The following is a 25085-nucleotide window of genomic DNA, read 5'->3' as shown; positions in this document are numbered from 1 at the left end:
GTAACCACAAACCAAAAACCTGTAATAGATACAGAAAAAATAAAAAGTCCAACACTAGAGAATAAGACTTACAAACATTTAACATGAGAGTAAGAGTAGGAGAAAGGAAAGAGAATAACTACAAAAACAGAAAATGATTAACACAATGGCAATAAGTACATACCTATCAATAATCACTTTAAATGTAAATGGATTAAATGCTCCAATCAAAAGACACAGGGTGACTGGATAAAAAAAAACAAGACTCATCTATATGCTGTTTACAAGAGACCCACTTCACATCTAAAATCATAAAGACTGAAAGTGAAAGGATGGAAATGGAAAAAGATATTTCATGCAAATGGGAAAAAAAGCCTGGGGTAGCAATACTTAGACAAAACACACTTTGAAACAAAGACTGAAACAAAAAACAATGAAGGACATTTATATAATTATAAAGGGATAAATCTAACAAGGGGATATCTATGCACCCAACATAGGGCACCTAAATACAAAAAGCAACTGTTAACATTCATAAAGGAAGAAACTGACAGTAACATAATACTAGGGGACTTTAGCACCTCATGTACAGAAAGAAAATAAAGAAAGAATGGCTTTAAATGACACATTATATCAGATGAACTTAACAGATATATACAGAATATTCATTCAAAAAGAAAATATACATTCAAGCGCACATGGAATATTTTCCAAAATAGATCTCATTAGGCCACAAAATAAATACCAGTAAATTTTAAAAAGACTGTATATAATATCAAGCATCCTTTTCAACCACAGTGCTATGAAACTAGAAAACTACAAGGAAAAAAAAAAACAGAAGAAACACAAACACCTGGAGGCTAAACAACATGCTACTACACAACTATGGGTCAATGAGGAAGTCAAAGAGGAAATCAGGGAGTATCTGGAGACAAATGAAATCAGAAACATAAAATGTTTGTTGGTTCAGAATCTTTGGGACTTAGTAAAAACAGTTCTCAGATGGAAGTGTTTAGCAATACAGGCCTACTTCAAGAAACAAAACTATCAAACAATCTAACTATACATCTAAAGGAATTAGAAAAAGAAAAGGCAAAGTCCAAAGTTAGTAGAAGAAAGGAAATAGAAGAAGGAAAATAAATGAAATAGAAACAAACAAAAAAACCCACAATAGAAAAGATCAATGAAGCTAAGAGCTGGATTCTTTGAGAATATAAACAAAATCGACAAACTTTTAGTCAGACTTATAAAAAAAAGAGAGAGAGAGGACTAGATAAGATCAGAAATGAAACAGAAGGGACACCTGGGTGGCTCAGTAGTTGAGCATCTGCCTTTGGCTCAGGGCGTGATGCTGAAGTCCAGGGATGGAGTCCCACTTCCGGCTCCCCTCAGGGAGCCTGCTTCTCCCTCTGCCTATGTCTCTGCCTCTCTTTGTGTATCTCTCGTGAATAAATAAATAAAATCTTAAAAAAAAAGAGAAATGAAACAGAAGTTAAAACCAACATCACAGAAATACAAAGGATTATAAGAAACTACTACAAAGTGTTGTATACCAACAAATTGGACAACCTAGAAAAAAATAGATCAATTCATAGAAACATACAATCTCCCAAAACTGAATCAGTAAGAAAGAAAAATCTGAACAGACCACTTACTAGTAATGAAATTGAACCAGTAATCAAAAACTCCCAACAAACGGGGGAGGGGCAAGATGGCGGAAGAGCAGGGTCCCCAAATCGCCTGTCTCCACCAAATTACCTAGATAACCTTCAAACCATCCTGAAAATTTACGAATTCGGCCTGAGATGTAAAGAGAGACCAGCTGGAATGCTACAGTGAGAGGAGTTCGCGCTTCTATCCAGGTAGGAAGACGGGGAAAAAGAAATAAAGGAACAAAAGGCCTCCGAGGGGGAGGGGCCCCGCGAGGAGCCGGGCTGAGGCCGGGGCGAGTGTCCCCAGGACAGGAGAGCCCCGTCCCGTCCCGGAGGAGCAGGAGCTGCACCAACCTTCCCGGGCGGGCGGAAAGGGGCTCGCAGGGAGTTGGAGCAGGACCCAGGAGGGCGGGGATGCCCTCGGGCTCCCGGGGACACTAACAGACACCTGCGCCCCGGGAGAGTGCGCCGAGCTCCCTAAGGGCTGCAGCGCGCACGGCGGGGCCGGAGCAGCTCGGAGGGGCTCGGGCGGCGGCTCCAGGGAGGGGGCTGCGGGGCGGGAGCGCGAATCCAACAGCGCAGGCCCCGGGGCACAGGGCGCCGGGACACAGCCCAGGATCCGGCCTCCCCCGGGACAGGCAGAGGCCGGGAGGGCCCAGGACAGCGAGGACGCTCCTGCCCGAGCTGAGCAGATCAGAGGCCCCGCCCCGGAGCCTCCAGCCCCTGCAGACGGGGAGAGCGCCCCGAGCCCCGTAGTTCCTGCAGAGGCTGAATCCAGGCTTCCAGAGTTGCCATAGCAACTGCGGCTGTTCCTCCTGGGGCCCCACGGGGTGAACAACCCCCGCTGAGCCCTGCAGCAGGCAGGGGCAGAGCAGCTCCCCCAAGTGCTAACACCTGAAAATCAGCACAGCAGGCCCCTCCCCCAGAAGACCAGCTAGACGGACCAGTGATACTCCCCCGTGTTCCAATACAACTTGTTTTTGGCCACTCTGCACTGAGCAAAATGACTAGAAGGAAAACCTCACCTCAAAAGAAAGAATCAGAAACAGCCCTCTCTCCCACAGAGTTACAAAATCTGGATTACACTTCAATGTCAGAAAGCCAATTCAGAAGCACTATTCTACAGCTACTGGTGGCTCTAGAAAAAAGCATTAAGGCCTCACGAGACTTCATGACTGCAGAATTTAGATCCAATCAGGCAGAAATTAAAAATCAATTGAATGAGATGCAATCCAAACTAGAAGTCCTAACGACGAGGGTTAACGAGGTGGAAGAACGAGTGAGTGACATAGAAGACAAGTTAATGGCAAAGAGGGAAACTGAGGAAAAAAGAGACAATCAATTAAGGGACCATGAAGACAGATTAAGGGAAATAAATGACAACCTAAGGAAGAAAAACCTACGTTTAATTGGGGTTCCCGAGGGCGCCGAAAGGGACAGAGGGCCAGAATATGTATTTGAACAAATCCTAGCTGAAAACTTTCCCAATCTGGGAAGGGAAACAGGCATTCAGATCCAGGAAATAGAGAGATCCCCCCCTAAAATCAATAAAAACCGTTCAACACCTCGACGTCTAATAGTGAAGCTTGCAAATTCCAAAGATAAAGAGAAGATCCTTAAAGCAGCAAGAGACAAGAAGTCCCTGACTTTCATGGGGAGGAATATTAGGGTAACAGCAGACCTCTCCACAGAGACCTGGCAGGCCAGAAAGGGCTGGCAGGATATATTCAGGGTCCTAAATGAGAAGAACATGCAACCAAGAATACTTTATCCAGCAAGGCTCTCATTCAAAATGGAAGGAGAGATAAAGAGCTTCCAAGACAGGCAGGAACTGAAAGAATATGTGACCTCCAAACCAGCTCTGCAAGAAATTTTAAGGATGACTCTTAAAACTCCCCTTTAAGAAGAAGTTCAGTGGAACAATCCACAAAAACAAGGACTAAATAGATATCATGATGACACTAAACTCATATCTGTCAATAGTAACTCTGAACGTGAATGGGCTTAATGACCCCATCAAAAGGCGCAGGGTTTCAGACTGGATAAAAAAGCAGGACCCATCTATTTGCTGTCTACAAGAGACTCATTTTAGACAGAAGGACACCTACAACCTGAAAATAAAAGGTTGGAGAACCATTTACCATTCAAATGGTTCTCAAAATATACCCTAAAAACTATAGAACACTTCTGAAAGAAATTGAGGAAGACACAAAGAGATGGAAAAATATTCCATGCTCATGGATTGGCAGAATATTGTGAAAATGTCAATGTTACCCAGGGCAATTTACACGTATAATGCAATCCCTATCAAAATACCATGGACTTTCTTCAGAGACTTAGAACAAATTATTTTAAGATTTGTGTGGAAGCAGAAAAGACCCGAACAGCCAGGGGAATTTTAAAAAAAGAAAACCATATCTGGGGGCATCACAATGCCAGATTTCAGGTTATACTACAAAGCTGTGTTCATCAAGACAGTGTGGTACTGGCACAAAAACAGACATATAGATCAATGGAACAGAATAGAGAACCCAGAAGTGGACCCTGAACTTTATGGTCAACTAATATTCGATAAAGGAGGAAAGACTATCCATTGGAAGAAAGACAGTCTCTTCAATAAATGGTGCTGGGAAAATTGGACATCCACATGCAGAAGAATGAAACTGGACCACTCTCTTGCACCATACACAAAGATAAACTCAAAATAGATGAAAGATCTAAATGTGAGACAAGATTCCATCAAAATCCCAGAGGAGAACTCAGGCAACACCCTTTTTGAACTTGGCCACAGTAACCGGAGAAGGACAAACAGTGTATGTTCTCATTCATTTGGGGAATATGAATAATAGTGAAAGGGAATATAAGGGAAGGGAGAAGAAATGTGTGAGAAATATCAGAAAGGGAAACAGAACATAAAGACTTCTAACTCTGGGAAATGAACTAGGGGTGGTGGAGGGGGAGGAGGGCGGGGGGTGGGGGTGAATGGGTGACGGGCACTGAGGGGTACACTTGACGGGATGAGCACTGGGTGTTATTCTGTATGTTGGTAAATTGAACACCAATAAAAATTAATTTATAAAAAAAAAAAAGAATTCCCTGAATTCAAGAGTAGCTATACTCTCCTTAACAATTATAAAAAAAAAAAAAAAAAAAAAAAAAAAAAACTCCCAACAAACAAAAGTCTAGGAGCAGATGGCTTCACAGTTGAATTCTACCAAACATTTAAAGAAGAGCTAATATCTATTATTAAACTATTCCAAAGATTAGAAGAGAAGGGAAAGCTTCCAGTTCATTCTACAAGCCCTGCATTACCCTAACACTAAAATCAGACAAATAGTTCTGATGAACATAGATACAAAAATCCTCAACAAAATATTAGCAAATTGAACTTAATAGTACATTAAAAGGATCATTCATCACAATCCAAGTGGGATTTATTTCATGGATGCAAGGATTATTCTATATGCATCAATCAATCTATGTGACATACCACATTAACAAAAAGAAAGATAAAAACCATATGATTATCTCAATAGATGCAGGAAAAGCATGTGACAAAGTACAACATCCATTCATGATAATAAAAAAAAAACCTCAACAAAGTAGGCTTAGAGGGAACATATCGCAAAATAAAGACCTTATATGAAAAACCTGTAACTATCATAGTCAACAATGAACAACTGAGAGCTTTTCCTCTAAGATGAGGAACAAGACAATGATATTCACTCTTACTTTTATTCAACATAGTACAGGAAGTCCTAGCCACAGCCATCAGATAAAAAAAGAAATTAAAGTCATCCAGATTGGTAAAGAAGTAAAACTGTCACTATTTCCAGATGACATCATACTATATATAGAAAATCCTAAAGACTACAGCAAAAACTCTTAGACGTATAAATGAATTCAGTAAAGTGTCAGGATACAAAAATCAACATACAGAAATCTGTTGCATTTCTTTTTTTTTTTTTGGTAGGATTCTATTTTATTTATTTGACAAAGAGAGAGAGCACATACAGGGGGAGTGCAGGCAGAGAGAGAGGGAGAAGCAGGCTCCCCACCAAGCAGAGAGCCCTATGTGGGGCTTGATCTCAGGATCGTGATTGACCTGAGCTGAAGGTAGATAGATGTTAACCAACTGAGATGTTACCAGGCACCCATCTGTTGCATTTCTATACACCAATAGCAAAATAGCAGAGATATTAACAATCCAATTTACAATTGTATCAGGAAAAATAAAATCACTAGGAATAAATTTAACCAAAGAGGTGACATACCTGTAGTCTGAAAACTATAAGACTTGATGAAAGAAATTAAAAATACCACCAATAAATGGGAAGATATACCATCCTCATGGATTATGAGTTAATATTGTAAAAATATCCATACTACCCAATGCAATCTACAAATTTAGTGTAATCTCTACCAAAATACTACTTGTCAGGATAGCTAAAATTAACAACACAAGAAACAACAGGTGTGGGCAAGGATACAGAGAAAATAGAACCCTCTTGCTCTGTTTTTTTTTTTATTTTTTTTTATTTACGATAGTCACAGAGAGACAGAGAGAGAGGCAGAGACACAGGCAGATGGAGAAGCAGGCTCCATGCACCGGGAGCCCGACGTGGGATTCGATCCCGGGTCTCCAGGATCGCGCCCTGGGCCAAAGGCAGGCGCTAAACCGCTCCGCCACCCAGGGATCCCCCCTCTTGCTCTGTTGATGGGAATGCAAATTGGTGCAGCCACTCTGGAGAATGGTATGGAGGTTCCTCAAAATGTTAAAAATAGAACTACTCTGCAACCCAGCAATTGCACTGCTAGGTATTTACCCAAAGGATACAAAAATACAGATTCGTAAGGGATACATGCACCTGGTGTTTATAGCCAAACTATAGAGAGTGCCCAAATTTCCATCAACTAATGAATGGATAAAGAAGATGTGGTATATGCATACAATGGAATATACTCAACCATCAAAAAGAATGAAATCTTGCCATTTGCAATGACATGGATGGAGCTAGAGTGTATTATGCTAAGTAAAATAAGTCAGTCAGAGAAAGACAAATGCCATAGATCTCACTCAGATGTGACATTAAAGAGAGAAAACAGATGAAGATATGGGAAGGGGGAACAGGAAAAAAGGAGATAGGAAAACAAGCCATAAGAGGCTCTTAACTGAAGGTTGATGGAGGGAGCTGAGTAGGGTATAGGCTAGCTGGGTGACGGATATTAAGGAGGACACCTGTTATGATGACCATTGGGTGTTGTATATAAGTAATAAATCACTGAATTCTACTCTACAACCCAATATTGCTGTGTATGTTAACTACCTAAAGTATAAAAATACATATTTTTCAAAGAACTAGAACAAATACTACAATTTGTATGGAACCACAAAAGACCCCAAATAGCCAATGCAATCTCAAAAAAGAAAAACAAAGCTGGAGGTATCACAATCCCAGATTTCAAACTATACTACAAAGCCAAAGTAATCAAAACAGTATGGTGTTAGGATAAAAAGAGACTCATAGATCAATAGAACAGAATAGAAAGCCCAGAAATAAACCCATACTTAACATTGTCAATCTATGATAAGGGAGATAAGAATGTATAATGGGGAAAAGATAGTCTCTTCAGTAAGTAATACTGGGGAAACTGGACAACTATATGGAAAAGAGTGGAACTAAACCACTTCCTTATATCATACACAAAAGTAAACTTAAAATGGAATAAATATCAAAATATAAAGGCTGAGGCTATAAAACTCCTAAAAGAAAACACTGAGAGTAAACTCTTGGACATTGACCTTAACAATATTTTTCTGAATCTTTCCCCTTAGGATATGGAAACAAAAGGAAAAATAAAACACTGGGACCATATCAAACCAAAAAGGTTTTGCACAGCTTAGAAAACTATCAATAAAATGAAAAGGCAGGGCAGCCCCAGTGGCCTAGTGGTTTAGCGCCACCTCCAGCCAGAGGTGTGATCCTAGAGACTGGGGATCAAGTCCCACATCAGGCTCCCTGCATGGAGCCTGCTTCTCCCTCTGCCTGTGTCTCTGCCTCTCTCTCTCTCTCTCTCTCTCTCTCTCTCTGTCATGAATAAATAAATAAAAAATCTTTAAAAAAATGAAAAGGCAATGTACTAAATGGAAGAAGATATTTGCAAATGATATCCAATAAGTAGTTAATATCCAAAATACATAAATAAGAAACAACGCCAAAAAGCAACCCAATTAAAAAGTTGGGAGACAAAAAAAAAAAATTGGGAGAGGAAATGAATAGCCTTTTTCCCAAAGATGACATACAGATGGCCACTGTTGGCCACACATGAAAAGATGTTTGACGTCACTAATCATCAGGGATACACAAATCAAAATCACGATGAGATATGACCTCATACCAGTCAGAATGACTAGTATCAAAAATTCAAGAATAACAACTGTTGGTAAGGATATGGAGAAAAGGGAGACCTTATGAACTACTGGTGGAATTGTAAACTGGTGCAGCCACTATGAAAAACAGTATGGAGTTTCCTCAAAAAATTAAAAATGAAAATACTAGTAATTTCACTTCTGGGTACTTAACCAAAGAAAACAAAAACATTTATTTGAAAGGATATATGCACTCCCATGTTTATGCAGCATTATTTTTACAACAGCCAGAAATGGAAATGATCTAAATGGCTACTGATAAATGGATAAAAGTGGTATATATACCCAATGGAACATTACTCAGCCATAAAAAAGAATAAAATCTTGCCATTCAGGATGACATGGGTAGACTTAGAGCGTATTATGCTAAGTAAAATAAGTCAGAGAAGGACACCATATACTTTCACTTGTGTGGAATCTAAAAAACAAAACAGACAAAAAGGAAATAGACTAAAAAAATACAGAGAACAAACTGGTGATTGCCAGAGGAGAGGGAGGTGACAGGATAGGTGAAGTGGATTAAGAGGTACAAATTTTCAGTTATAAAATAAAGAAGTCATGGGGATGAAAAGTACAGCATAGGGAAGATGGTCAATAATGTAATAATTCTGCATGGTGACAGATGTTAACTGCCCTTATCATGGTGAGCATTTAATAAAGTATGTAATTGTTGAATCACTACATTGTATACCCAAATCGGTCAATTATATATCAATTGAAATTTAAAAATAATTTTTATTTAAAGGTGAATAAAATTTTCTTAAAAGAGAGAAAGAAACATACCTAAAAAGGGTACGATGGATGCTTCCATCCAAGTTTTAATCATGTGGATTAGGTTTAACTCAGGTATTAGAAAATGATAGGCTTATTCCTCTATTAGAAGAATAAACATTAGAAAATTAATATTTACCAGCTTCATTTAGAGATAAGTTTTTCACCACTGATTCCTGAGGAGTGTAACATTCAGAGTTTTTATCAGAGGTTGAATCAAAGTCAGGTGTTGAGGCAGTAAAATTATTTTCACTATAATAGTTATTCAAATTCTTGTTAGAGAAGCACTCCCCTTTCCTGGTCTGTGATGTGAGATTCTGAGAGTTCTGTGATCTTAGCCTTGAGGGGTTTTCAGAACTTGTGAGGGAAACAGGGTACGTTGCATTCTTGGGAGAGCTGAGATGAGAAATGGATGGGGCTCTTGGAGACATCATTTGAGGAGATGTAACGATGGCATAGTCTTTCTCGGTCCTTGAGAAATAAGTGTTGGGCAAGGGAATAGGAGTGATACCCATGTTCTTCAGTACCTCTTCAAAATCTTTCTTGGTATTAATCTGTGGACTATCAAAATTGCTAGATTGGTATTTGAGAATCTGTCGAACTGGATCTGAAATCTCTTCTCTCTTTTGGATGGCTCTGATTTTTCTACAAATGCTTTCCACTGGGTTATGCCGCTTGTCAGTGACCTTCCTCACAGAAGCCATCGTTCACCTTCCTCCGATCATGGAAATGAAGTGGCTAAAGTGCAGGCAAAAGTTTTTTAAAGTTAGCATTGTCCTAACAGTAATCTAGCAATGCTACTTATTAAGTCCTAAATTAGCTGTGGAGGGATTAAGAGGTCTTTAAACAATTGGTTTAAATAACTTTCCATGTGTTTAATTTTGGCACTCAAATTTCCTGAAAATAACACCAGCTAACACATACAAAGTATTTGCCACGAGCTAGGCCTGGTACTACATTCTTTATATGTATCAATTAATCTCATTCTCAAAGCAACTCTATGAAGTAAATATTACTATTATCTTCATTTCTAGCAAAGAGAGAATAAGAGACACACCCAAAGTCACCCCAGAGAAGTGCTGGAGCCAGAAGTGATCCCAGGTAGTCCTGCTCCAGAGGCTGGACTCTTAACCGTATTTTCACTTACAATAATGTGTCACATATGATGGTGATGATGGGGATGCTAATAGCTCCTATTTGAGTACCTGTTTTGTTTCTCATATAATAAGAGCTTATTATATAGGCCCTCTGTTAGGCACTTCACATATATTATACCTAAACTTCACAGAAACCCTGTTAGATACAGAAATATCCCCCTTTTTTATGTGTGAAAAACCTAGTCTCAAAGAGGTCAAGTACCTTGCTCATGGTCACATCTCTAAGATTTGAGCCAAAGCGGTGTCTGACTCCAGCATAATTTTATTTAATGGTAGACCGTATGAAAAACAAAAAAAGCATGATCTCACTTCTTTAAGATAGTAATTGGGGAATTTGGAAATAAATCCAAAATTTTGCCTAAACTGGCAAGTCTAAATTAATCTAGGCAAAGAGTTACAATACTTTGAATAGTTACAAATAGCTGGAGAGTTACCAAGAGTTTGAAAGTGATGATTTTTAGGATCTTAAAAAGATTTCCAGGACAGCCCAGGTGGCTCAGCCGTTTAGCGCCACCTTCAGCCCAGGGCCTGATCCTGGAGACCCGGGATGGAATCCCATGTTGTGCTCCCTGCATGGAGCCTGCTTCTCCCTCTGCCTGTCTGTCTGTCTGTCTGTCTGTCTCTCTCTCTCTCTCTCTCTCTGTGTGTCTCTCATGAATAAATAAATAAAATCTTATTTAAAAAAAGATTTCCATTCATAGTTCTTTAAAAATCCCCTCATAGAAAATGAACAAAAAAAAATGAAAAGGTAGAGAAATTTTAAAAGAACTGTAATTGGAAGGGGTATCTAGAAAGACTGGTATTTAGAAGATACTCAAAAAACTTCACAATCTGGCTTCATTTTACTTCAAGATGACAGCCACCATCTCCAGCCAATGAAGCTCCAACCAGCAGAATCCTATTTAGAGTAATGATCATCTTTGAAACTTTATATTGTCACTTGACACTACCCTCCTTTCCATATATTCAAGGGTTACCTTTCAATGCCAAGCCTAAAACACATTTCTCCATGAAAATTCTGGAATCAGTGTATGCTCACTGGACTCTATTTTTCTGATCTCACGTAGGCTTTATTATTGTACTGTATGTCATTTAAATTTTGTCTTCTATCCTTGGATTGTTTAAACTGTGTATGAATGTTGTTTCCTCAAAAACAATTTTAATTCTTGTATTAAAAAAACAAGATGTGATTTTTTTTTCTAGATATACATTATTGTTGGTATCATTGATAATCCACAGTCATATATAATACACATGATTACCAGGTTTGTAGACATGTCCCTCATCTCCCGTGAATGTTGACTCTCAACTACCCACAGCTACCACCTTTTCTGGAGAATTTCCCCTGACCAAATGGGAGCTGCCCATCACTCAGCTGGGAGGTTGGAAGTGATGTAGAGGCAATGACAGAAGAGAATTCACTTGTGAACACACATGCTTTAAATCTCTGGTTGAGGGACACCTGGGTGGCTAAGTGGTTGAGTGTCTGCCTTCGGCTCAGGGAGTGATCCCAGGATCCGGGATCGAGTCCCACATTGGGCTCCCTACCAGGAGCCTACCTCTCTCTCTGTCTCTCATGAATAAATAAATTAAATCTTTGAAAATAAATAAATAAATCTATGGTTGACTGTGGAGAGGACACAGCAGGAGCCATTGGACTTCCTCGTGTTAAGTAAAGAGTCTTTTAAGACTGATTATGTATCTGTCAAAGTTCTCAAAATGAAAGGACTGTTTTTCCCTTCAAGAGCCAGAGAATAGAAGCACAGGTTGGGCACAGGACTAATAGAAGCCCTAAAACTGGAACCTCAAATTCTCAGATCTTGTCTTATCCCCCTTGTTGAACGCTGAGGTGGGAAGTTCTTCAAGCCACAGCAAAAGGCCCTGCCTTGTGGGCATTTGTGACTGATCCAGAGGAATGTTCCTAGCTTGGAAGACACTCACTTCTATTTGTAGTATATAAGACTTGTGAACAAATTTCTATTTGCTTCCCGAAGGCATTTTTCTCCTTTTACCGTCTGTTTGCTAAACTTCCATGACTCATTGAAGTGACCCCCACTCCATGGTTTATGAACTAAACCTTATTAAGAGCACACTTAAGGGGTGCCTGAGTGACTCAGTTGGTTGGGCATTTGCCTTTGCCTCAGGTCGTGATCCCAGGATCCTGGGATCAAGCCCCATGTCAGGTTCCCTGCTCAGCAGAGAGCCTGCTTCTCCCTCTCCCTCTGCTGCTCCTCCTGCTTGTGCACTCACTCACTCGCTGTCAAATAAATAAATAAAATATTTTTTAAAAAATAAAGAGCGCACTTAAGACCCCAGCTCTTCATGAGCTAGTGAACATTCAAAAGATTAACTTGTTTTGCTTTTTCTACTATAAAGCAGAACATCTGAGTTCAATAAGATGTAATAAGGATTTCAAAATTCGGACCACCTCCTCCATATATGGCCTGGAAACATCTCCTGTCTGTCCTGTCCAAACCCGTTTTTTAGCTTTAGATCTTGATAGAAAAGATTAGCTGCAATCTGCCCTACCACTTAAAAATACGAGTCTACCTTGTACAATAACTATCTTTGAAAAAGTACTAACTGCAAATTAAAAACTGAAAGTTAATTATATTTACAGGATCAGTTGCTTGGAGTCTCTTTTAAATGGAATATCCTCTTTATCTGTTTTAGTTGATTGAATATTTACAGTGTAAAGATGGTACACTTGTAGAAATCCCAATGGCAAGAAGTGCTTTTTAAAGTTCATTATTTTTAGTAATCTCTACACCCAAAGTGGAGCTCTAACTCACAACCGTGACATCCAGAGTCCCATGCTCTTCTGACTCAGCCAGTCAGGAGCCGCAAGAAGGGCTGCTTTTGTTTTTAAATTGTCTGAACTTCAGGTGTACTCAACATCACTCATCCCTTTCAGCATTCAACAATATTAATCAAGTTCCTAGAAGGTTACCTCTGCTCCAGAAAATATCTGCTCCGCGAGACTTGTAGTCTACAGGAGGTGTAGATACGAATAAGCTACTGGGAATGTCACATTAAAACGCCCAAGAAAATCTGAATTTCAGATAAGGAATTGCAAAATTTTTAGTAGAAGTAGGTCATCAAAGTTGCACAGGAAAAAACTTATACTGAAAAATTATTTAACTGAAATTCAAATTTCACTGAGCATCTTGTAATTTTCTTAGATAAATCTAGCAACCCTAAAGCCCAGAAATAAGTATGTCATTACACATTGGGGGAAAAAAAGTGCCAGGGACTGTGGGAGCACATAATAGGGAGTTATCCTAGTCTGGGAGTGAGGATGGAAACACTAAGGGGTCTCTCTTAAGTATCATGCACTGTGCATAATGCTATATTGTTTGCTAAATCCATGGTTATAAACAGAAAACTGGCACCATAAATCTGCTATAGAAATTTTCACTTGGATTCACATTAGCTGAATGTAAAATAATGTTAGAGATTATCCAAACCAATTATTTCACTCCTTTTATTCTATGTCTCATTGTTCTTATTCCTAGAATCTGAGTCTCATTATTATTGCCTGAATTGCTTTATTATATATAGTAAAAGCTCTTGAGTCAACACTTTTCAATCATCTCCCTGATCCAAAGCAAGAATTAAAAGCCTCTGAGGCATGGCAACATCTCTAAAACAAGTGTGATTTGTTTCTTCCTAAATTTACTCGTTGTATATCTAATTTTCATCAGTGATGTTAACTTCGGAGTTCAGCATTAATCTCTAGACATTTATACTCTTTGAGACTTACAGAAATCTTCTGCATTTGTTCTGACTTCCTAAAGGAGTTAGAATAAATTAACCATGTACAGTATAGAGAATATTTCATATTCCTTAGGAATTGACAAACATAAGGGCATAATTTGTACTTTTTAATATCCATAATCTTCAATAGCTAAGAAATCATTGAATTTCTTTGCAAAGATTTATAGAGATACAAAAGTAGCATCCTTGAAAAAAGATTTGTGTGATTCAAAAGCTCTTTAGAAGGCCTTCTGAATCAAATTCTAACTCAAAAGACTATGTTGACAATGTAATTATCTTTCCTTTACCAGCCATTTAGCTATTTTCTCCCTCTACTAACATTTCTTGAACATTTAGCTTCCAAACTCAAATCGGGTAGGCATATTTTAATAATCATTCAATACCTAAGAAATTCAGACACGTATTTCACCTGAGTCCCAGTTGGTGATTTAATTAAGGCAAAACTCTTTAGGTAACTAAAAATTTTAAAATATCTGTGTGTATATATAGATGAACAAGAAATTCCTTTTGCCAAAAGAGACCTTTACTAACAGATGCCAGTAAACTCTTCATGGAAACAGAAGAAACATCTGTTCACTAAGATGTTCCCAGGAAAGTCATCTTTAACGAGCCTAGTGCGAGGGCGGAGCATGGTTTTCGACTTAACCAATAAATTTTACATTTGCCAAATTATACTGTTTCACTGTTTTTAGCCTCTTTGTGACTAATATTTAGTGTAATAAAATAATAGCACTTTTTCCTGTCCTAAGATAGGTGACAGCAGCTGTTAATCAAAATGATTTGCAAACCACAAGTCCCAGATTTAGTAAACGCTCAGCAAGTCTCATCTGCAAACCTGTTTGATTACTAATAAATGCAAGCTGGCATAGAACGGGACTCTCCCCTCCCACCATTCACCTAATGCTGTTATATTAAGCTCCTTAGCTGGGTCACACCAAACTTATTATTAACATCTCATACTGGAACAATTCCTGAAATAGCATAGTCACAATATGCTTCTGAAAACTCACTGTGCTCTTCTGTTTCAGTTCTTAGTATATGAAGTCTTGTTTTCTTCTCAGAGACTAGGAGAAGACCTAAAATCTATCCACAAGAATTCAGGCGCTCCCATGCTCTTGGGGTCTATAAAACCACACTTTCCACTAACATGCATGTCAAATGACTAAGGCTGGAAATGACAATTCAGGACCCTAGGTATCCAAAAGCCCCTTTGAAAACAATTCTAGGATTTGCCTGTGCTGAAAGCAACATCTCTGGGGAATCCTAGCTTTATCACCACAAGCATATAGAGTTGGGGGCTGGGACTGAGGAGAAGATTAAAGCTACCCCGTGGATGGTTTTTCCCTGTTTAAAATAGGACTTTATTGACCTTAGATGACTACAGGCCAGCATCCACCAAAGTTTAGCTACTTAGTTTGGGGAAAACTCACCACTTTATTTTCAGTTTACCAGCACTCCAAGGACCATCTTCTGAAAACAGACCCAAGAGCTGAGGCTCACAGGATCAGGTGATTGGGTGGAGCTAACTTCCACAGGGGCCCTAAGGAGCAAGCAGAGAGACTACCGCTAGAGAAGAGGAAGCCAGTGATCAGCTGCACCTGCCTCTTTGGTCTGTGCCAAGATCTTAAGAGGGAGAGGGGGAGGAAAGATGGAGGAGGAAGGAGGACCACTACTTTGGCCATATCTATGCCATTTTGGTGTGCTCCCCACCATGGTAATAGCAACAAAATAAACATCATCCACAATATAATCGGGATGAAGGAAGTGTCACATTTTAACTTAAGTGTAATAGGTTTCTGTTGGACCAAGTGCTGTATGGTTTCTAAAAACACTGATGATATTAATCATTCCCTCTCTTATGGGACCATATCTGGTTTGGGAGACACAGGGTATCGACTACACAAAGTGCACTAATTAAGCCAAGAAGTACACGAGCAGTACAACAAACTCCGTGGGAGGTCAGGACAGGGAGAGGTCAGTGTGAGTTGACAAGTGTTTTTGAAGTGAGACATAAACGGAGCTTTAAATTATACACTATTTGGGGAAGATAGGGGCTTGGTCTAATCTGTGAGGTGGGGAGATTAAGCCTATTGCTTGGCAGCACTGGATAAACGGAACCTCGAGGTAGGTAAGAAGATGCAGAATAGTGAAAAAAAAAATGTTAAGTCTACAGAGGTGATATACAGGCAGATTCAGACCTGAATGACATTTTTGTGTGTGTGTGTGATGCCATTTCCCATCCGAGAAAATAATATTGGGGGGATACAGACTTTTTTTTAATGTGTTTTTTTTTTTAGATTTTATTTATTTATTCATGATAGAGAGAGACAGAGAGAGAGACCCAGGCAGAGGGAGAAGCAGGCTCTACGCCAGGAGCCCAATGTGGGACTCGATCCTGGGACCCCAGGATCACTCCCTGGGCCAAAGGCAGGTGCTGAACCACTGAGCCACCCAGGGATCCCCAATACAGACTTTCTGAAAGATTTTATTTCACAGAGAGACAGAGCTGGGAGGGGCAGGAGGAGAGGGAGAAGCAGACTCTCTGCTAAGCAGGGAGCCCCAGGAGGGGCTGGATTCCAGGACTGAGAGATCATGACCTGAGCTGAAGGCAGAAGCTTAACCGACTGAACTGCCCAGGTATGGGGACACACACACACACATCTTAAAAAAAACAAAACAAAACAAAAAAAACAGCATCAGGATTCCAAACATACAACATGAAACATGTAAGTGGAACATTTTGTTCTCAAACTAGCAGTTTTGCTTACTGCCCCCTGGGCTTCTCTAGTCAGACCACTTCATCCCTAATCACATGCTTCACAGACTTCAGCACTGGTGATTTCCTACTTCTCTTCTATTTTCTCTCTTCCTCACTCAGCCTTGGGTGCTCTGAAAATCTATTTTTGGAATATCTAGGTTTCTATAGATGCTCCTATTCCTGTGGGTCATTTCTGTCCCCAAATGAGAGGGAGGAGAAGTATGGTAGTTGAGAGTTGGAGCTCTGGATTCAAATAGACTGAAGTCAGATCCCAGCTCTGCCCAATTAGTTTTGTGACCTCCGACAAATTACTTAACTCTGTGTTTCAGTTTCTTTATCGGCAAAACCAATATTATGAATGACCTCTCGGGTTTGCTGCCAGGATTAAATGAGATAACACACGTATGAAGCGTTTTCTGAAACTCTCATTTATTCACTTTTACAGTACAAAATAGTGCCCAGAAAGAAATAACCAATTAATCCATTCCTCTCACTGACTTGCTCTGTTTAATTTACCATGAAGTGAACTATTATAACATCTGCGCTTATGATCTTCTTATCAATTCACAGATACCGAAACCAGCAACACCCAGAGAGATTTCCCTCCTAGTCATAAAGGAAGCCAGCGGTGGAGCCAAATTTAATATTAAAATTCTGAATCCACTAGACCATATCACCTGTCTGGCAAATTGTACTCTTACTTCCTGCTCTACATGAGTGTATTACACTTGATGTTTCACAAAGTAGTGAAAGAAATAGCCTGAACAATAAATTCCAATGGATGTGTAAGGAATTAAATAAACATATTATTCCATTATTTATTTATTGTTTGCCTCATATGATTCTGACAGAATGTGCTCATGCGGTGCTCTGCCCCTGGACAGCACAAGTTGATGATCCCTGTACCTGCCCCAAGGCAGCCAGAAATGTGCAGTCACCACCAAAACAGCTTCTCCCACCCCAAACACATGCTTTAACACAAAAGAGGATATTAAGGGTTATAATATGGACTAGGCAAACAACAACAACAAAAAACCAAGATGGGGCTTTGAGTTTTTGGATATACTATAGATAGAGTTGATAACAGCGTGGTGGTAGACTTGCCAAGTCATTTCCCCTTAAAGGCATGTTGACCAAGCAGGGCCCCTGACATTGCCAGACCTGAAAGTAACCGTCTGTTTTGTATCAGAGAACCACTGAGGAATACTGCAAGGAAATAAAATCTTAGTAGGTGAGAAAGGGAAAAAAAAAATATATATATATATATATTCACATAACTCATATCCCTTTCTAACTCAATCTTTAATGTTGCTAGACGTTAGCCAGTAGCTAGGTCTCTGAGATTAACTCACATTGACCCAAGGGACTTACTTTGTCAAACCAAGAGTAGATTGGAGGGGATAGGAGGAAGAAGGAAGGAAAGAAAACCAGATAGTGGAATCATCCTTCAGCGGAGTCAAACATAACATGCATTTCATTTTTCAAAGCCTGCTCTATGTAAAATGCATGATTTCTTATGATGTACTCTACTGTGCCCTTGTATTCTAGGTGTCATCATCTTTACATTTCTTTTAATAGAACTTTAAATAAAATCTGTGTCCTCAGGAAGCCAATTTTCTTTTTTTTAATTTAGGAAACCAATTTTCATAGAGATACTATCCCAGAAAAAAAAAGGATTGGAAAGTAAGTGATCTATGGATTCCATTATGAAGTGAACATTTTGTTTTGTTTTGTTTAAATTTTATATATTCATGAGAGACACAGAGAGAGACAGTGGAAGAAGAAGGCTCCCTTCAGGGAGCCCGATGTGGGACTTGATCCCAGGACCCCAGGATCGCACCCTGAGCTAAAGGCAAATGCTCAACCACTGAACTACACAAGCGCCTCTGAAGCGAACATTTTAAAAGGAAATTTGGCAATTCCTTTTCAGAGGACAGTGGAAGTAAAGCAAGGCCCTGAAGATAGTACCAAGATATATATTAGCTGAGTGAAAATCATCTGTTGCCCTTCCTTCCAGATCTACCCAGAAGTAAAGCAGGAGTGACAGTCCTCACTGCGCTCTATACCTCTGCCTTCCCTTGGCACTGGCTGGGGATGGTAATGGCTTCCTAAAGCCATCATGCCAACAGCAGGGGGTGCTCTCTTCTTCTTACTGTTTCTCTTCACCCTGCACACACCTTCATGAATGAGATTCTTTCCAGCCTCCCCTTTAAAAAAAAAAAAAAAAAAAAAAAGTGTCATCTGTTTCCTAAGGGACCCTGGCAGATATACACTAAGAGATCATTTTAGCTGTCATGTAAATGTCCATAGCCCAAAGTGGTTGTCATCCTAATTACACAAAGGGCATAATACCTTCCTCTTTTTTCCTTAAGATTTTTATCGATTTATTTGAGTGTGCAAGAGCTCAGGGGAGGGGCAGACTCTCTGCTTGCAAGGGGAGCCAGACACAGGGCGATCCCAGGACCCTGAGATCACGACCTGAGCTAAAGGCAGACACTTAATTGACTGAACCACCCAGGTGCCCTTATAATACCTCTCTTAAAATTTTTTGGTTTTGTTTTTAAACTCTATGTAGCTTCTTCTTTTGGTTGCATACATACTGCTAATTCAAAGAAGGAGATTTGACTAAAAGGAAAAAAAAAAACAACTTCACAAAACTTTTGAAAATTGTAATAGCTTTTGCCAAATCAGTTTCCATAGAGATTATATCAATTTATGGTCTCACCAACAATCTGTGAGCCTGCTTTGTTCCCCACACCCTCATCACACACAATGTGTTGATCTTTGCCAATCTGATAGGTGAAATATGGCATCATGCCATTTTAATTTGCATTTCTCTCCTTATGAATACCGTTTCATGTGTTAAAAGCCATTTGTATTTCTATGTTCTATTTGTTTGTATTCTTTGGCCATTTTTCAATAAGGGCTTGATTTTATCAACTTACAAAAGCTCTTTATACATTAAGAAATTTATTTTTAAATATGCATTAGCAATTCATTTGTAAATTGTCATTTCTATTTTTTGTTTGTGCTATTTTTTGCCATGCAGAATTATTTAAAAAATTACAGTCAAATTTCAACCTTCTCTGTGTGAATTCTGAGTTTGTGCTAGCCTTAGGAAGGTCTTCCTGACTTCAAAATCACACACACACAAAAAAATTCCCATTTTTTTCTAGTACTTTTATCATTGAATACATTTAGAATTTATTTTGGTATATAGAGAAATAGGACTTTACCTTCATTCCTTTTCAAATGGCTACCCAGTTTTTCTAGGAATTTAACCTACAGATATATTGGCACATATTTACAAATGTAAATATAAAAATATACTTATTATAGTGTTGTTTGGAATGGCAAAATATTGAAAATAATCTTTTTATCCTTCAAAAGGATACTGGCTACATAAATCACCATTTGTTCACACATTGGAATAAAATACAGATGTTTAAAAGAAAGAGCTTTTATAAGTACTAATATGGAATCCCAAAATTATGTGGTCAAGTTATAAATCGATCCTAATATAATGAACAGTACTTATATCATTTCTGATTAAAAATATATAGTACAAACACAAAGCGAAACACACATACACATAAATACAGAATAAACTAGAGACAATGATAACCTTGGGAAGAAAACTGGCAGTTTAAGAAGTAGGGTAGAAGAGAGATTTAATTATTTCTGTATATTTTTGTACCGTATCTATGGGCAATATCATCATTTTAAATAAATACAAAAAGAAAAAGAAATAGATTTTTAAAATTTAAGTCATTATTTTTGGGTAGCTGACCCATTACCATATAATGTAGATTTGTAAGGTATTGTCATTTACCGTGTTGAAATCTGACGGTTTTAAAATCAGCAACTCTTTTTAAACATGTATGGGAAAATGTAGATCCGTAGCACCCTCTGCTGGTAGTGAGTTGAAATTCACGATCCAGAAATCATTAATAAACCTACCTAAAATTTCTCTTGAGTTCTATTTTGTGATTATTATCGAGTGCTCAAATAGTATATCATAAGAATGATAATATTTTATATAAAAATCTTTAAGAGTCACTGTGAGAATTTGATAAAGTTAAAAAATCACACATTTCTGTAGTAGTCCATAATTCTAATGTTTTAAGTGTTGCCTAAGTACAGAACTCCACTTTGTATGTGGGGATATTGAGAATAAAATTATAACTATTTTTAACAATAGTTATCACCAATTTGTATAAAAATGAGCACGATTGTGTATGTTTGTCTTGTCAGTCTGTATATTCCTCATGTTCTCAGCATTATAGTTAATTCATTTGACAAATATTGAGGACTTTGTGTGTGTCAGGTATGTCCTAGTGCTGGGGACACACAGTGAACAAAACAGACAAACTTCTTGCTCTTATAGAGGCTACTTCCTACCAAAGGAGACATGAAATTAACTGACAAAAATATACAGTATGTCACAGTCTGACAAATTCTGAAGGAAGAAAAAAAAGGGAATGTGAAGAATAAGTTTGGAGAAAGGCTTGCGATTTTTGATAGTGAGCCAAAGAAAAGCTCCCCAGAAGGTTAATCTGAATAAAGACCTGAAGGAAGTGAAGGAGCTAGTCAGAGGAAATGCATCCAGGCAGAAAAGCAAGTGCAAAAGTCCTGAGGTATAAATTTGCCTGGCATGTTTGAGAAATAGCAAGGAGGCCAGTGTGGCTAGAGTGAAAAGAATGGGAAAAAATAATAGGAAATGTGTCAGAGCACTAATAAAAGAGACAGATTACGTAGAGACTTAGGGTTATAGAAGGAATTTACTCTGAGATGGGAAGCCATTAGAAGGACTTAAGGAGATGAGATATGTCCTCTGAACAAATGTGTTACACTGTTTGGGTCAAGGGTAAAAGAGCAAAATTAATTAGATGTTTGTAGCAAGAATCTGGGAGAAGAAATGACAGTAAGAAATCATAGGTAGGCTCAACTTTCCAAGACGGCATAGGAGTAGGAGACTTTAGTTTTATCTGGTCCCAGGAATTCAGCTAGCTATCAATTCATTCTGAACACCTGTGAACTCAACCAGAGATTGAGGAAAAGAACTGCTACAATTCTACAAATAGAAAAGTGACCACTTTCTGCAAGGTAGGAGGTACATAGCTGTGAATCTGAGGTAATACATGGGAAGATAAAGCATGGGAGGAGGGAGCCTCTGGCAGCTGGCATCAGAAAAGTGATACAGCAGCAGAGCTCAAAATTGGAACTTTTAGAAGTCTGCTGCAGGGAGGGACATCCTCGCCTGAAAGGTGCTCAGGCAGCGAAGTGAGGGAGGAATCCCCAGTAGGACAGTGTGATCTCAGGATCCCCGGGGTCACAGGAAGACCAGGGGTGCCTGAATGCAGCAGAGTTCCTAGGCATCAGAGCAGGAAACCGGCTGGAATCAGTGAACCCAGGAGTGGGCTCCCAGCTCAAGGTTGCCACAAACTGTGAACCAGGGCATGATCGGGCAACCTGTCTTCAAGCGCAAGCCCAGCAAGTGGCAGAACAGAGTGAGGCCCCCATCCCCTGGGAGGAGCGGTGTGGGAGTGTGCCACAAGAGTCTACAGGGTTTAGAGATCTGCAATGAGGTCATGTGTCTAAAACAGAAACAGTCACAGGCTGGGTGAGCACCTAAGTGCAGACAGAAACCAGGGAGACAGGAGTGATTGATGCTTTTCCCTGAGGGCACACTGAGGAGTGGGGACCCAAGCTTTCAGTTCTGGGGCTGGAGATTGGGAAGCTGCCATTTTCACTCTCATCTTCTAAAGTGACATGGAAAGCCTTCAGGGAACAAAAGCCACATAGAACAATCCCAAGTAACTTACATCGAGCCTGGCCTCCTGGCAAGGGCAGTCCAGTTCTGTCCAGGCACAGACACCTGAAAATTAGCACAACTGGGCCCCTTCCCCAAATCAGCAAGAATATCTGGCTAAGACTGAATTTACCAAACATACAGAACTGCAAAATGCCAGCGTTAGGGAAATAGTAGATAGAATTCATGTTTTTTTCTCATGATCCTCTAGTCTTTTAGAAATTTTTTCTCTTTCCTTTTCAACCAATTTCTTATTTATCAACTCTTTTTTAAGGTATTTGTTAAGTCTTCATACTTACAGTTATATTCCATCCCTTCATTGTATTTAATTTTATTTTTGTGTGTATGTATATGTAAGTTTTTCTTTCTTTACAATTTTGGGATGTAGTTTCTTCTAACAAACAGACAAAAATATACCCAGGATATAGTATATTGCTCTGTTCTGTTCACCAGTCTGTTTATATTCTTTTTTTTGTTTTGTCTTTTAATTTTCATTTTTACAGTTACAGTCTATGCTTTCATTGTATTTAATTTCATTTTTTGTACATATATAAGCTTTTTTCAACTTTGGGATCTAGTTTTCTAACAATAGACTAAAATACAAACAGAATCCAGTGTATTGCTCTGCTGTGTTCACCTGTCTGATTATATTCTCCTTTTTAAAAAAAAATGTTTTGTTTTGTTTTATTTTTTTGGTTTCTGGTTTTTTTAGTGTATATTTCTCTGGAGCCCTTATAGCATTTTAGTATTTTGTTCTCTCATTCATCTATTCTTCTCTGGACAGGATGACAAGATGGAAAAACTCATCTCAAAAAAGAGAACAAGAGGCAGTACTGACTGCCAGGGACATAATCAGCATGGACATAAGTAAGATGTCAGAACTGGAGTTCAGAATAACAATTATAAAAATACTAGCTGGGCTCAAGAAAAGCATAGAAGACACTAGATAATCCCTTTCTGGAGAAATAAAAGAACTAAAATCAAATCAAGTTGAAATCAAAAAGGCTATTAATGAGATGCAGTAAAAAATAGAAGCTCTAACTGCTAGGATAAAGGAGGCAGAAGAAAGAATTCGTGATATAGAAGACAAAATGATGAAGAATAAAGAAGCTGAGCAAAAGAGAGAGAAACAGCTACTGGATCATGAGGGGAAAATTTGAGAGATAAGTGATACCATAAAGTGAAACAATATTAGAATAATTAGGATCTCAGAAGAGGAAAGAGAGAAAGGGGGAGGCAGAAAGCATACTTGGACAAATTATAGAAGAGAACTTCCCTAATCTAAGGAAGGAAACAAGCATCCAAGCCCAGGAGGCACAGAGAACCCCCTTCAAAATTGATAAAAATAGATCAACACCCTAACATATAATAGTGAGGCTTGCAAATTTCAGAGACAAAGAGAAATTTCTGAAAGCACCTCAGGAAAAGAGATCTGTAACCTATAAGGGTAGAAACATTAGACTGGCAGCATACCTATCCACATTATATACTCAGGGTACTAAATGAGAAAAATATGCAGCCAAAAATACTTTATCCAGCAAGGCTGTCATTCAAAATAGAAGAAGAGATAAAGAGTTTCCAGAACAAACAGAAACTAAAAGAATTTGTGATCACCAAACCAGCCCTACAAAAAATATCACAGGGGTTCCTTTAAGTGAAGAGAGAGCCCAAAAGTAACATAAACCAGAAAGGAAGAGAGACAATATACAGGAACAGTAACTTCACAGGTAATACAATGGCACTAAATTCATATCTTTCAGTAGTTACTCTGAATATAAATGAGCTATATGTCTCAACCAAAAGACACAGGGTTATCAGATTGGATAAAAAAGCAGGACCCATTGATATGCTGTCTGCAAGAGACTCGTTTTAGACCCAAAGACACCTCCATATTGAAGTGAGGGGGTGGAGAACCGTTTATCATCCTAATGAACATCAAAAGAAAGGCTGGGGTAGCAATCCTTATATCAGACAAATTAGATTTTAAACCAAAGATTGTAATAAGAGACGAGAAAGGATACTATGTCATAATTAAAGGGTCTCTCCAATATGGATCTTCTTATGTATATGTATGCCCTTAACACGGGAACAGTCAATTAAGTAAAAACCAATTAAGGGGCAGCCCCAGTGGCTCAGCGGTTTAGCGCCACCTTCAGCCCAGGCACGATCCTGGAGACCCCGGGATCAAGTCCCACATCTTGATCCTCTGCCTGTGTCTCTGCCTTTCTCTCTCTCTCCTGATCTCTCATGAATAAATAAATAAAATCTTAAAAAAATAAAAATAAAAACAATTTAATAACAAAATTAAAGAAACACATTGATAATAATACAATAATAGTGGGGGCTTTACTACCCCACTCACTGCAATGGACAGATCATCTAAGCAGAAGATCAACAAGGAAACAAGGTTTTTTGAATAACACACTCAGCCATATGGACTTCATAGATATATTCAGAGTGTTCCATCCTACAGCAACAGAATACACATTCTTCCCTAGAGCATATGGAACATTCTCCAGAATAGATCACATACTGGGTCATAAATAAGGTCTGAACTGGAACCAAAAGACTGAGATCATTCCTTGCATATTTTCAGACCACAATGCTTTAAAGCTTGAACTCGATCACAAGAAGAAATTTGGAAAGAACTCAAATACACAGAGGTTAAAGAGTATCCTACTAAAGAATAAATGGGTCAACCAGGAAATTAAAGAAAAAATTTTAAAAGTCATGGAAACAAATGAAAATG

The 25085-nt window shown here is 38.8% G+C and overlaps 1 protein-coding gene across 1 annotated transcript in view; it reads right to left on the bottom strand.

Annotated features, from left to right (window-relative positions):
- The window catches only part of IRAG2 (inositol 1,4,5-triphosphate receptor associated 2), a 126493-nt gene extending 116957 nt beyond the window's left edge, over window positions 1-9536 (bottom strand). Inside the window, 1 exon segment of the mRNA XM_055318836.1 lies at window positions 8972-9536. Within this exon segment, the coding sequence (XP_055174811.1) occupies window positions 8972-9536 (565 nt within the window).
- Window positions 9537-25085: the final 15549 nt, after the last annotated feature.

This window comes from Nyctereutes procyonoides, unplaced genomic scaffold, assembly GCF_905146905.1.
Source record: "Nyctereutes procyonoides isolate TBG_1078 unplaced genomic scaffold, NYPRO_anot_genome, whole genome shotgun sequence".
NCBI lineage: Eukaryota > Metazoa > Chordata > Mammalia > Carnivora > Canidae > Nyctereutes > Nyctereutes procyonoides.
The sequence above is the reverse complement of the archived record's forward strand: the minus strand, read 5'-3'. Positions and strand labels throughout refer to the sequence as shown.